Here is a 14,364-nt window from a genome sequence, read left to right on the forward strand (position 1 = left end):
TTGACCTTGAAGAAGAGGTCAGAGGTCAATTGTGACATAATATTTCAAATCTTTTAAGGTATTTTTTTTATATGTCGACAATACACACGAAACAGGTTACAAGACTTTTTGTCAGCTGTTGACCAATAAATCATTAAGTTCACCTTGAAGACATCAGTGGATGTGAGACAGATTTTAATGGATCATTAACATGAACTCACTCTACACCCCTACAAAGTTTTATCAGAATTAATTCAAAACTTTTCAAACTGTCTTGTTTACAGACAGAATGACAGGCACTCATGCAAATAATATCGAACGCATCGCCTCCTTGGTGGAAGTAATAAACAGGAAGCCAGATAAAGTTAAAGAAAAAAAAGAACGTGGATTGCAATAAAAAGTCATTTTCAATGAAAGGTGTGCTAGTTTAAGATTTGATATGAAATAAGGAATACAAGAAAAAGATTTAAATTAAAAGGTCAAAGTCTACGCCTTTACATGCAGTATTTTGTATTTTTACATGCAATTCTATTTTTTACTCTTATTATTTTATTTTAACTGCAATTGTATGCATTGCCTTTTGGTATTTTGGAAAAACGTGTTTGACATTATTATTATTATTAGTAGTAGTAATTATTTTAAAGACTTGCGTTTTAACTTCCTAACACAGCCAGGCTTTCATTTGTTCATGCCATGGTAAGAGGTACTTATAAATTGGTTTATAAAGAACAAATTCAATATTGATAAACAGAGTAAGAGTTTTGTGAGTGGCAAGTTTACGCTTAGGTTTGTGCTTCAGCACGGTTAGGAAATGAGGCCTGTAGGGCTTGCGATACAGGATGTGAAAAAATGTTTTAATTTTCTTGAAAACTAACCCTACTTGTGATATATTATGTACAAATTTTAATAATCCTTAAGGAAATAATATCATAAAGGAGTAAAATCATTGCAACTAGTATGAAAATTACTTAAGATTAAGGCATGCAGAACGCTGCGTACCCAAGAATAGGCTGATATGAGTTGCCAAATCTGTGTCTTATCCTCCTTTCAAGTATTCGAAGACGCTAACCTTAATGCATGTACTCGTTTGTCGTTTGCACACATTCTTTGTTATTTTATGTGGATGGTTTATTATTTTAGCTGTAAATATTACTGGGGGTAAAGCCCATGGCTCTAACAGCGTAAACCTAGTTAAGCGTTACCTGCTGCAATCACGTGACACTGTGAGGGCAGCAACGCATTTTGCGGTCTCTGCTCTTTTTATGCTCACTCGCCATTTTGATTCAGCACAGTCGGTGACCTACTTTGAGCAGGAGCGAGCCAGCAGCGAAAGCAACAAGGCCCAAGCAGCTCTATTAGGAACAAAGAAACAGGTGAGCGGTTATTAAAGCGTATTTGTGTTATTTCAAGGATTTTGCGATTTTTGTCAAACGTTAAATTGGCGCGTTCTTCGCGCTGAAACCGAAGTTAGGTCACAGGCTAGCTTCGGCTAGCTGGGGATGACCTCGAGGCGAGCGTCAAGAGCGAAATTGTGATGAGGCCTGCTTGTGCTTACTGATACCCAGCTAATATAGCACATTATTTGTCAGATCCGCAGTCTTTTACATCCCCTTACCAGCGATCCTCTAATTTAAGGTAGGATTGCAATAATAATCGACGCCGATGGTTTATCTGAGGCCGATTGGCAAGGCCCCAAGTCATTTTTCTGGTGTCTCATAATCGGAGAGAATCGATTATTTAATCATTACTGATTACCTGCAATGCAATCGGACTATTTTTTTTTCTCCTTTGATGCAGATCCATTGAGCTGTTTTAACGGGCCCCTTGATCGCCGTTGTTGTGCTGTCTGCACATTTCATATCGCATAAGAAGAAAATGTGTGGAAATACCTGTAAATATTAATAAACGCGCTTTAAATTACAATTTAGCCGTGAGAATGATTGTACGGTTTCAGTCAATAGCTCCATACAAAACCGTTTTCCATTTTGAGCTCGATGATGCAAATAGCCTGCGAACCGTCGGGGTACGCTAAGCCCAGTTTTTTTTTTTTTTTGCTTACAAGCTAAACTACACTCGTTTAAACCGGAGAGGGATCATGGTGCGTGTTCCGATCCTGTTGAGCTTTGTTCAGTTTGCCAGGGGCCTGTTTTTCACCCTAGCTTGAGTGTATTGCAAGTCTCTTTACGTTATTTGTCATGCAAATCTAAAACGGATTAACATAATTAATTTTGCTAAAGTTTCATAAAATACATGTAGTTTAAACTATCTGCTTTTTTTTTCTTTTTGTGGTTAATATTTAATTTAGAAAATGGTTGATTAACTTGTATTTTTGCAGCGGATGTGACCTTTGTTTCAAGGGGTGTGGCCTGCTTATCTTGGCCATAAAAGGCAGCACATGACTAGCACATAAATAAAAAGCAACGAGTAAACACTTTGTGCGGTAAAAGCGCTGAGCTAGATGCTGTTAACTAATTACTCTTTCATCTCAGCTGATAAAATCATCATGAGTGGCTGCCGTGTCTTCATTGGACGCTTGAGTCCTCACGCCAGAGAGAGAGATGTGGAGAAGTTTTTCAAGGGCTATGGTCGCATCCGTGAGATCAACTTGAAGAATGGTTTTGGCTTTGTGGTGAGTTTGAGCATTTTTTTTTTTTTTGTGCAAAGTGAGAGTTTTCAAAGTGTTTTTGCTTATACATAATCACATTTTCCTCTTCCTTTCAGGAATTTGATGACCACAGAGATGCAGATGATGCTGTGTATGAGCTAAATGGCAAAGAACTGTGTAGTGAACGGTAATGATGTTGTCTTTATGTCTTATTTGGTGGGTGTGGGTCGGTTACATTTGACTTTTTTCCAGCAAGATATAATTGCTACTTTATCGCAGCTTATTAAGTTTATTTTTTGAGAACCTTACAAGCTGTTTATACTCTATGACCGAGCAGCTTCTTCATTTTATAAGTAAATTTCCTTGGCTGGTCCCGGTTCCTCTTTCTGTGCTGTTAGACTGCCACAGACCTTTTAAAGGCTCATTTGTGAGTGTTTGACACAACTCAGGAGGCCCTTCAAAACAAGAAGTAAACATTCAGACAGTGGCTGGAAAGGAGAACTAGTTCCTAGTTATTAAGAATAATTTCTCTGAGCTGATAACTTCTTTTTCCTCAGTCTTGCTTATCGCAAAATAATGACGTCAGGCTCCCTGTGGTGGAGCTGTCGCATGCCTGAGTCACATGGAGCACACACATTTAATCAGATATAATTACTTTGTATATAATCTGATAACACTGATTGAACCTCTTTTTTTGCCCATCAGGGTCACTATTGAGCATGCTCGCTCCAGAAGAGGAAGAGGTGGCGGCCCTGGAATGGGACGTTTCGGAGGCGGCGGCGGTGGTGGTGGTGGTGGTGGCGGCGGCTATCGTCAGTCTCGCAGCAGTGGATCCAGGTACAGCACATTTTCAGTAGCTTCCTTTAAAACAAAGTAATAATTTTATAAAAAGCACTTAAAGATAATATTCATGTAAAAAGAAATAATGATGTTAAAAAGCACTTAAAGATAATATTCATGTAAAAAGAAATAATGATGTTAAATAAATAAAATTCTAATAAATGGACAGATGCAGATTAAATATTGATATTAGGTTGTAAACCTCTGACACGTGATAACAGATCCTGTTACGTGGAAACTGGGTGTGACAATAGTTTATCTGGTCCAAAGTCAAATACAGTCCTGTGACAGCTCAACCAATATTATACAAGCTGGAAAGATACACATACAAATTTGCATACATGTGGCAGGAAAGTAGGATTGAGAGTCTCTAATGGACTACACTAAAATAGGATTGGCCAGTGTTGAGTTTCACCTCTGAAGCAAACTCAAATATTTACAGAACCCTAAGGTAGACGGTGAACGTGACGAGACACCAGCCGTGTTTTCAGGCACAAAGGCAGATCCGGATGTGGATGCATTCACCGGATCTGTGCTCCTTACAGAAAATGTAATCAAAGCTGTGCTGGTGTTTGTTGCCTCTGCAGATATGGCCCTCCAGTGCGGACTGACCACAGACTCGTTGTGGAGAACTTGTCTTCGCGGACGAGCTGGCAGGTAAGAGACAACAGGACACAAGCTTTTTAAAAATGACCTAGTTTTGTAAAGGAGCAAAATTAATTTTATTGGCCGGGTCAGTTTCTTTAAACACACAAGGTACAGAAAACAACACATACCAGGCAATTTTCTATTTACTATAGGAAGCCCCCTAGTGTTTATAAATACTTTTTCCTTTTAAACACTCTTTTTTTTTTTTTTTTTTTTTCTCCACACAAAAGCACATGTTATTACTGATGCCAGGCATTCTAACAAAAACATTTAACTGTTTTTATTTATTTATTTATTTATTTTTTCAAACAGCTGCTCTGATATGGTTTCCTTTGTATCAGAGGTAAATGCACACCCTCCACTGGGTGTCACAAGTGTGTAGCGCCCTCTGCTGGTTGTTTTTCTGAATAGTGTCCATTTGGTGCCTTTCCTTACACGCAGTTGCCGCTGATGTAAAGTCTTGGCTGGGCCCAGTAACGGGTGAGAGTGGTCTAGCGCAGGATACGGTAGCCTTAGGAGGTCCGTAGCCACAGTCTGGAGGTTCTGTGGGCTGGCACTCCCGACTGATGTAACCCCCCTCAAATCCACGGTCCCTACACTCTCCCATTTGGGTCTTTTTCTGTTGCTGATGGAGCTGTGGGGGGTGTTGGGTCGGGCGCACACCCCTCCTCCTTGATCTCTGGTGGTTCCTTACTTGTGGAGGCCGGATGCTGAGTCAAGGCCGAGGGCGTTTCTCAAGGGCTTAACACTGCATTGGTTCCCATTTGCTATTTGGACAAGTGGCTCTATGCTAATATCTTCCTGGGTATGGAGCGGTAAGTAGCATAAAACTCATGTGATTGGGTTTGTTTAGGGTCGGGTGGTAACGGGGTGTAGAGTTACAGTCCTAAAGGGGACTCACGTAAACAGTGTATCTCTGTTGAGCCAAATCTCTTTAGAACTAATACATCAACAAAAAGGAAGTCCACATTAGGGTTTTTTTCCACCTACCCATAGTTTTGCCTGTAAGTACATAGCATTATCTCAATCGTATAAATAGTTGGCATACAGAAATTCATCCGTTCACCCAAAAAAACCAAACACAGTTCTATGTTACCCTTCAGGCGTTTTATAATACAATTCAATCTGGTTTTGTTTGATGTGCTTAAAAATATAATTTAAGGGTACAAAAGGAATTTAAAAGAATAAATAAATGAAAAAGCAACACTTGTCCACTCTCAAAATGCAATTTGTGTGGCTCTTTTGTTTACGTGGCCTCCACTGAAATGGAAGCTTATCACTAAGTGACAAACGTCAGGACTAGATGACCCAAGTTTCAGTGGTTTCTTGCTGCCTGTTCATTTCTCTCCCTCCAGGTCTGAGAAGGCTCTCACTGACACCTCAGGTTTCATTCCCCGTTGCTAACCCGCCTTTATGCTTTTAAAAATAGGACCTGAAGGACCTGATGAGGAAAGCAGGGGAAGTTACCTTTGTGGACGCTCACAGACCCACCAAAAACGAAGGGTGAGTTGCTGTTTTTTGAGTTGAGCCTTTCTGTATTCCTAATGTGAACTGTTTGTCCACTAATTTCTCTTTTCATGCAGGGTGGTTGAGTTTGCATCCCGCAGTGACATGAAGAATGCCATATCCAAGCTTGATGGGACAGAACTGAATGGTCGCAAGCTGAAGATGTTTGAGGACAGCAGAAAGTAAGGTTTTTTTTAATTTATTTTAGGTTGTATCCATAAATTGTTCAGGAATTTGCGAGGTTTCAAGTCAGTTTGACAAACTGTTAAGAGATTTAATATTTTATTTTGAAAAGCCGAAACATTGTGTTGTAATTGCGCGCTCTCTCTCTCTCTCTCTCTCCCCGCAGTCACAGCAAGAGCCGCTCTCGCTCCCGCAGCTACTCCCGCTCAAAGAGTCGCTCCAGGAGCCGCAACCGCTCCAGGAGCCGATCCAGATCCGCCAGCCGGACTCCCGAGAAGAAGACGTCAGGAGGGGGCAAGGCCTCAGCCAGATCCCCGTCCCGCTCCAAGTCTCGCTCCAAGTCGCGCTCCAGATCTCGCTCGCGTTCACCTGCACCGGCTCAGGACAAACAGTCTCCCCGCTCTCGTTCCCGCTCTCGCTCTCGCTCCCAGTCCCGCTCTCGTTCCCGCTCCGCCTCAGCAGACAGCAAACACTGAGATGGGTACACCTGTATGTTGTAACATAGACTTGTAGTTGCTCGGTGTGGGTCTAAGTCTTTTTCCTTTCTTTTTTTTCCTTCTTTGTTTTAGTGAAGGGGATGCATTGCCTTTTTATATGGCTTCTTTTGAAATAAAGACTGTCATTAATGACACTTTCGTGTTTATTATTTGTAAATCTTAATTTTGGATGCGTCTCCGTAGAAGGAAGTTTTGTTTTTGTGAGATTTATGTATCCCATCTTTGTACAGGCATTTCATATATACGAAATACTCAGTTGGTGATGATGCCCGTTACAGTCTAAGCTGTCTGCCATGTTTTGATTCCATCCAGCACTCTGGCTTTTGGTCACGTCATTGATTCTCCAAAATGTTGACGAGTATGTTTTGGTAATGCGAGCTCCCGGTTGTTGCTGTGATTACGCTTGTGATGACGTATTTGTACACGTTTCATTCACTGCCCTGATATGTGAATCTGCAAAGACTTCAGCTAGTTATTTGTCTGGATTTTTTTTCTTTCATTTTTGTAATGGATTTAGATTTGTTTTTAAATCACGGCCTTATTCCACCTGCTGAGTTTTCTTAATCTCCACCCTATTGGGTGTTGAGGGCCTGAACACGTTTGTCTCTAAATAAGTTTATAATTTGATACTAATAAAATGCCCACTGCATTTCCTTTCCTTTTTTTATGTCAGTTTTTTAAAATACTTTGTGAATGTGGTTCAAGAGATTCACATACGCATTAAAATTTCTGCGATTGAACTCAATAAAGCTTCACAACTGTTAATTCTGTTCGTTTGTCGTTTCTCAAGTCAGTATTGAGCAACATTAATTAAAATTGGAGGGTTTGCAGTGCAGGTGCTGCAGCTTTCTTGTGTGCACATACAGTAGTGGATAAGCTTGAGAGTGAAGATTAAGCCAAGCTCATAACTACCACAAGATCCTGTTTGAACACGTGTGGCTCAAACCTTGCTGTAATGAAGCTGATATAGCAAAGTGCAAACATTTATGGGTTGTATTAAGATTTTGACTTTATTTCAAGTCCTCTGATACAATTCAAGGCTTTTTGTTTAGATATTCTATGTATTGTACAATGAAGAGGCACACAGGGTGAAAGTCAATGGCTCTTAGGTGTAATAAAACTGCAGTTGTGTTCGAAGTTTACATACACACATAGGCATGGATGTGGTAATTTGCTGCTTTCCATGATTTCTTTGAACGGTTCTTTTTTCGGTGTGGATACAGAATATATCTTTAATGACTTTAAAAACAATTCTGAATTTATTTTTGGCTCAGTTATATAAACATATTTCAGATATTTGGTTAAATCCCCCTTAGCAGGTTACACCTCAATTAGATGCTTTTGGTAGCCACAAACAAGCTTCTTGCTTAATTCTGGCTCGATATTTGACCACTACTCTTGGTAGAATTGTTAAATTGATTGCATTTCCTGCTACTGACCTGTTGAGGGTACTTGAGTTGAGATCAGGATTTGGGAAGACCATTCCAGAGTGTTAGCTTGCTCTATTCATTTACACAACCAGTATCTTTGAATGTATCTTTGGGATCATTGTTTTTTTGGAACCCCAGATTGTGTCGAAGTTTCAACCATCTAGCTTTTGATTTGAGGTGAAGTTTCTGTGTACATTATACCACCTGCTTTATGCAGTGCCAAATCCTAAATAAATGCAAACTTGTGCACCCAACTCTTATTTTTTAAGAAGCACTTGTTTTTGACTTTTGGGGCTGGTCCCAAAAGCGAGTCACTCCCCATAGACTTCCATGTTAAAGGGCCCAACTTTACAGGATTATAAAAGCTAACTATAACGACATCATGGGGCCAAATGTATTTGGAATACATCTGAATACTGGGCACACATTTGACTAACAGGTGTTCCAACAAAGACATCTGTACCTGGTGTGTGCTAACTGGACCTCTCTGCTATGTTTGGGCTGTTGGTGCATTTTGCAGTTTATAACTTATTGCTCCTCCCTTTCATCCACATATGATCACTTCTGGCTCCAGTGGTGACTACATCCACTTTTTTGTACAGTCTTTGGCTCTGACGGCCTTTATACTGAGAAAAACCTGACTTTGAACAGTAAAAAATTAATTAAAGTTCATTTTTTCGCTTGTTCAAGGGGACAGAGGGGCGATTACTGAGCAAATATGATTATAGACAAGCTTTCTGAGGATTGATATAGTAACAGCTTATCCAGGAGCTCATGCTAATCCTTAAAGTGGCCACGTGCTTTAAAGATGAGTGGTTTCTCTTTACGTTACTCACCGTTAAAGAGTAAAACATGTTTGTTGCGGTCTTGGTTAAATGCAAGCAGTTTTTATTACTTTGGCTTTAATCCCATTCATCGTGGTCACCACATGGTGGCAGTGTCTACTCGCATTGCAAAGTCGCTGCATGGCTGTACATGAGTGATCCACCATTAGGGATGACAATAATCAGGACATGATTTTCCAGGTGAATGAATGGAAATAATTTACGCAGGTAAACTGCTGTGATTTTAAGAGTGAAAGATGTAATCACGCAACTCGAGCCGTTGAAATGGAATTTAACATGGAGTTTTTGCATATCTATCTATCTATCTATCCATATATGATTATCTATCTGTAGTTCAATGTTGCTCCACCCCCAGCTGCTCTCACAGCAAAGCTTTGTTGTTGTTATTGTTGTATCACTCAGGTATCACTCTACCTGCCACTGCAGGGAAGGAAGTCCTGCGGTGACGTTTTGTTCTGGAGAGAAATATATGAGGGATAATTAATGCCCTGTTGAAGCGCAATGAATGCAAAGGCAGTCAAATTTAAGTGCCAGAGTTATAGAAGGAAATTAATGCCATATTTTAAAAACAAAAACAAAGGTTTTGCATATAATGACTTAATCTTAGTGAGATACTAAAAGCTGTATGCTTTCTTACCACTGCAGTATCTTTGCAGTAATAAAGCTCCTTGAGTCTCTCAGTGGAGGAAGTATGATACTCAGACACTCGTTTTGCCTTCAAGGAAATGGTCTTTGTTATATGGTAATAAACACTTACTTTATTAGGTATTCATCTTGTTTATGTCTAATTCTGGCCCTACCATCCAAATGTGTCATTAGAACTGAAAAAAACTAAATAACACACATCTCTTGCTGTATAAGTAACATCCTAACACTTTCCTTTTTAAATAAACAGTGCCACTGTGGTATTACAAAATGCTGTTTCATCAGTCTGAAACGCACCAACTTCCTCAAAATGCCTCGTTTATCTCACAGCGACACTGATCCAACATACAATAAAACTTAACGCTATTTGATGTCAGTGTTGCTAAGCTTTTAGCTGAACTGCAATCGGTAGAAATGATTATCTGGAATAACTGCCACTACGCCACTATTTGAGCTTTTATGGTTTCACATCAGTTGGAGGGTTTCGTGATGTAAGGTTGTGATAGTTATAGTGTTCTATCTGAAGTTGGTGTACTGGGTTTAACAGCTGCTGATAGATTTAATTTCCTTTTGTTTATGGATACACTGATTTTGCTTTTTTGGAGAAAGACACGACTCGTGGTGCATATTTGCAGGACTCGGCTTGATAAAATAAATTTACTGTACTGCAAAGATGAGTCCAACTGTGGGGTGGACTAAACCATTTTACCATCTGTTTCCATCCATCCTTTTCCACTTATCTAGTTAACCTAACATACAACTCCACAGAGAAAAGGCCCAGCAGGCTGGTGGATTTCAAATCTGTATCTCTAAATATGGAAATGCAAAACTGCAAACAAAACAGGCTTTGGAGGACTCCTGCCACTGTCTGTCCTTAGGTAGTCTCTCCCACTCACTCCACCCCACCTCAGCAACTAGGGCCCCCTGGTAAAAGCACTGAGTTACTCCCATCTGATTGGTTGATTAAATATTTACATTAACATGCAGTTATACAAGTGCATGCTCTCTTACCACAGTTTTATCATATAGCTGGCATCATATGTCATATCATACATGCTTTTCCTTTACAAGACACATTTTATTATCTGGTGCAAAAACAAAAACACAATGCAATGAATGCTGTGAATAAGTGTGTGAGTGGGTAAAACGTTCCCCTCCCTCCCGCAACAGGGCGGCACGAATCGCCCTCCATACACTCAGAGCAGCGTGGTAGGCACAACAAGCTCAGCGGTGGCTCCGCTGCAGTCCCTCCCTGGCACAGAGGACCACACCGGAGAAATGAGCTCGTCCCCCGCCGTCTGCACTGCATTAACGTGAGTGCGTAACGGCTCTTTTTCACGGAAACACACGCGTATACAGAGGACCTGCACCGGTCTGCTGTTTCCAACCCCCCCAGCTTGGTGTCGGATAGTCCCACCGGCAGCTCGGACCATGGCGGAAAGAAGCGGCCGGCTGAGTTTCCCCGGGAGCGGGGCTCTCAACAGACCGGTTCCCATGAACCTGTTTGCAACGTGGGAGATAGACGGATCGTCCCCGAACTGCATCCCGAGGTAAAACGCGGCTGGCGCCGTATCTCGGTGTCCTTTTAAACTTTAAATGCGACGCTTGCACCGTGCCATACGCGCAAGCTGTCAGTTGTCAGTTGGCTAACGTTACGCTTGCACCAGCTAGCTGTATCATCATGCCAAGTGGATGCCCATGCAGGCAGGCCCTGCACCGGGATCCTCCATCCATCTGCAGCACTGTTTGAATGTAAATATTGCAAAGGGAGGGTAAACTGTGCCTTGTTGGTAGGCTACAAAAACAAACACGTTCAGTGCAAGGTTACATCCCACCGTGAAGGTGTGTGTTCTGCAGAAGAATGAAAGGTAACCAGCCCCGTGCCAGATCACTGTGCCCCGCTTCATGCATCATGGAGACCCAGTGGGTTCATTGGGTTCTTGTGAGCCCCCCCCCCCCCCCCCCATCCTCCACCCTCCACCCTCGAGGAGACTTAAATGCAGTGTGCATTCCAAGGTTGCCCCGATTTGGGTGCATTTCTATGATTTCTAGTGTTCCTCATCTCAGCACTGGTAACATTTCACCCATGATAGGAGAGCAGCTCACAACAATTTTCACTATTGATTGTCTTCTGCCAGAAAGTATAGTTTAATACCTTCACAGACAATAATATCTCAAAGTCTCTGGAGGCTTTGGCATTGTTTTTAGTTTACTGCCTCATATCTCCCACTATGTAAACATACTGTAAAAAACAAAAAACAGCCAAGAAACTTCAAAATGTCATTTCTGTAACTTCTCTTTAAATTTGTGTGTGCAGCTGCTGAAAAAGCAACAAGCAATTTTAATTTTCCTTTGTTGCCTATTTGTTTTTCAATACTCAAAACAAAAAAAGCTCTGTGTAGGTGTGTTTGGTTCTTTTAAACTTGTGCCTTGCCCTCAGGTTGCAAACAGAACAGAGCAGTGTTTGTGTAGTTGTTCTCAGCTGGAGTGTCACTGTGGTTTTACTGGACTGCGCTCCTAAAACCCAACAATGTCTAATTATACGGTGATTCAAAAGGGAGAAAAAAACCAGCAAATTTTCACTTTTCTGATGCTGGAGTTAATTACAGTAGCGTAAACGGTTCATTCATTATTCAAATGAACATGGGTATATAATTAAGGCTATAGTAAATACAGGAATATATGAGATTTCCTCCTCCTCTGAATATATTTGTCTGTTAGGCTTTTCCATATATAGTCATGGTAAAAAGAAAGTACAGTTTTAATGTCTAACATATCAGGACATAACAAAAATATCCTGGCCCTTAACAGGTCTTAATATTTGGTAAATACAACTTCAGGTGAACAGAAACGCATGCTTTTATTTATCAGCTTGACTCATGCACTTGAATAACTGATCATCAGTAAACGTGAGCTCCTTTATAAAAGCTAAAGTTTTGGTGGTCTGGAGCATTCAGGTGTGGTTTAAAAGAGAATTTACATCACCACTGAACCAATCTTTCCTGTTCATCAATCTGGGTGGACAGATTGATGGACAGGAAGTTGTTTAAAAGGCCATTTCCAAACGATTTGAAGTCCATCATTCTACAATGAGAAAGATTATTCACAAGTGGAAAACAAGACGTTTGGACGGGCATCCCAGCAAATTCACCCCAACAAAAAAGAAGTTAGTTACTATGTTAAATGTTAAACTTATTAACGGTACAAATTTCCAGGAGAAAGCATTTCTAAAAAGAACAAACCACAAGACTTTGGCAGCAGCGTCCAAAAGACAAATTAGGCCAAAGTAGTTATGACTGGTTATAGTGAAAAGAGAAGGGAAACATCAGCAGAAGCACATCACACCAAGCACGGTGGTGGAGGGTTGATGATTTGGGCTTGTTTTGCTCCCAGAGGACTTTGGGACCTTACAGTCACTGAATCAACCATGAACTCAGATGTATATTAAAGTATACTGGAGTCAAATGTGAGTCCATCTATCCAACAGCTACAGCTTGGGCAAAACTTCATGCAACAGGACAACGATCCCAAGCACAGCAGCAAATCTGCAACAGAATGACTGAATTGTTTTGATGGGCCGTTACAAAAGCTGTTCATAAACAAATGCCCACAAACCTCAATGAACTGAAATGACATAAAAATAGTGGGCAAAAATCCCCCACAATGATTAGAGAAATTGATAAAGTCAGACAGGAAACTGATTACTTGAAGTTGCTGCTGCTAAAAGTGAGTCAACAAGCTACTGAATCATGGGGTGTACTTAGTTTTGTTAGTTTTTCAGATGCTGTTTCAATAGACACAGTGTAATATGTCATGTGTTGTCATTCATCTTGGCTTGTAGTTACCTAATTTTAAGACCAGCTAAGGAGCAGTTGATTGTTCACTGTGGCGTTATGCATAAAACCTTATAATTGAAAGAGGGTTTACTTTCGTTTTGCTATAACTCTGTGTTTGAAAGCCTAATGCAAATGTTCAGTTTGAGAATAATAATTCTGAGTGTCAGACCTTGAGCTCAAACGCTGGGTTATCGCACAAAATAGTCGGTCTGATTATGAAGTGGCATTGAATTAAACCACAGCCTTGGTATAAAACCTTGGTCAGCAGTTCTACAAACTATCCTTTAAACCTGATCTCTTCCGATATTTAATGTTGTAACTATCAGCACAAGCATGTAATGTGGTTAGATATTTTTTTGAATTAAAAACAGATATGAGGTATTTCAGTACGAGTATAACTGTAAATAAATCTATGTTTACAGGCATATAATCAAATAAAGTTGTATTTTTCCCCCCATAAAATCAGAGCCAAAACCTCATTAGAGGAGGTCAGAAAAGAAATCTTTTTTTTTAATGGTCGTATATCAGATTAAAATACGGTAACTATTCAGCACTTGGATGCAACACAGACAAAATCCTGCTGTCAGACTTCGGTCAGCATCTGTCAGGCTGCAGAGAAGAGGGAAAACGCTGCAACTGATACTGAATATGGAGGAGTATGTTTGTGTGTTTATTTACTTTTTTAAAACTCTCTCTCTTCAGCCTCGATCTATCCTCTTAAGTTAATACCTTCAGTGGGCATTAAATTGCATGGCTTTTAGCTGAAATAAAACTAATTCATTTCCAGGAATAGCATAGTCGAGATGTTATTCAGCTGAGTGGACAAGTGGATAAAAAGGTTCCTGTAACTAAAAAGTCCCGGGTTCAATCTGCACCGACCCTGCACGTCTGTCAGCAACAAGAGCAGCGTGGGCTGGCGTATGAAGCTGCTTTACAGAGTGGATTTACTTCGCTTAATGTGTTCGTGGGCTCAGACACTGCAGCAACTCGCCTGCTAGTGTGAAGTGAATTCAAGACCTTTAAAGGCTGTAGCTCTCTATTGACTGCTGTCTGTCAGAGTTTAGACAGGAGGAACTCAGCTTGTTAACCAGGTGTCAAATCAACTGTCTTCCTCTGTCAGTCTCACACGGGAACTAAATAAACTGAACGCCTCACTGCCTGCACTACTATCTACTTCTTTTAGTATTTAGTTGTTTTTTGCTGAAACAATGGAGAGGCTCTTCTTTCAGTTTTCTTTTCATGTAGTATAATTCATGGTTATGATAATTAAAAATTTAGCTTTGGATAAATAGTGTGAAAAATGAACTTGGTTGTTTCTATTATTCCAAAACATAGACTGTATATAAAAGA

General features: G+C 40.4%; 2 protein-coding genes across 4 annotated transcripts in view; both read left to right on the top strand.

Annotated features, from left to right (window-relative positions):
• The first annotated feature begins 1,193 nt into the window (after positions 1 to 1,193).
• On the top strand, positions 1,194 to 7,023 carry srsf5a (serine and arginine rich splicing factor 5a). Its single transcript, XM_085390984.1, has 8 exons — positions 1,194 to 1,352; positions 2,469 to 2,608; positions 2,701 to 2,771; positions 3,290 to 3,421; positions 4,012 to 4,081; positions 5,502 to 5,575; positions 5,656 to 5,760; positions 5,928 to 7,023. Exons 2-8 carry the CDS (start codon positions 2,483 to 2,485, stop codon positions 6,235 to 6,237), a joined length of 888 nt encoding a protein of 295 aa, XP_085247110.1. The 5' UTR covers positions 1,194 to 1,352; positions 2,469 to 2,482; the 3' UTR covers positions 6,238 to 7,023.
• Positions 7,024 to 10,389: 3,366 nt separating this feature from the next.
• Positions 10,390 to 14,364, top strand: part of pacs2 (phosphofurin acidic cluster sorting protein 2) — a 72,246-nt gene continuing 68,271 nt past the window's right edge. For all 3 annotated transcript variants that reach the window (XM_085390997.1, XM_085391000.1, XM_085390998.1), the window contains exon 1: positions 10,390 to 10,728. In XM_085390997.1, the coding sequence (XP_085247123.1) occupies positions 10,610 to 10,728 (119 nt within the window). In that variant the 5' untranslated portion in view covers positions 10,390 to 10,609. The remainder of the gene's footprint in view (positions 10,729 to 14,364) is intronic.

The sequence above is a fragment of the Rhamphochromis longiceps genome, linkage group LG19 (genome assembly GCF_057381845.1).
Source record: "Rhamphochromis longiceps isolate RC_006_pf linkage group LG19, R_longiceps_female_GT1.1, whole genome shotgun sequence".
In the NCBI taxonomy this organism is placed as follows: Eukaryota; Metazoa; Chordata; class Actinopteri; order Cichliformes; family Cichlidae; genus Rhamphochromis; species Rhamphochromis longiceps.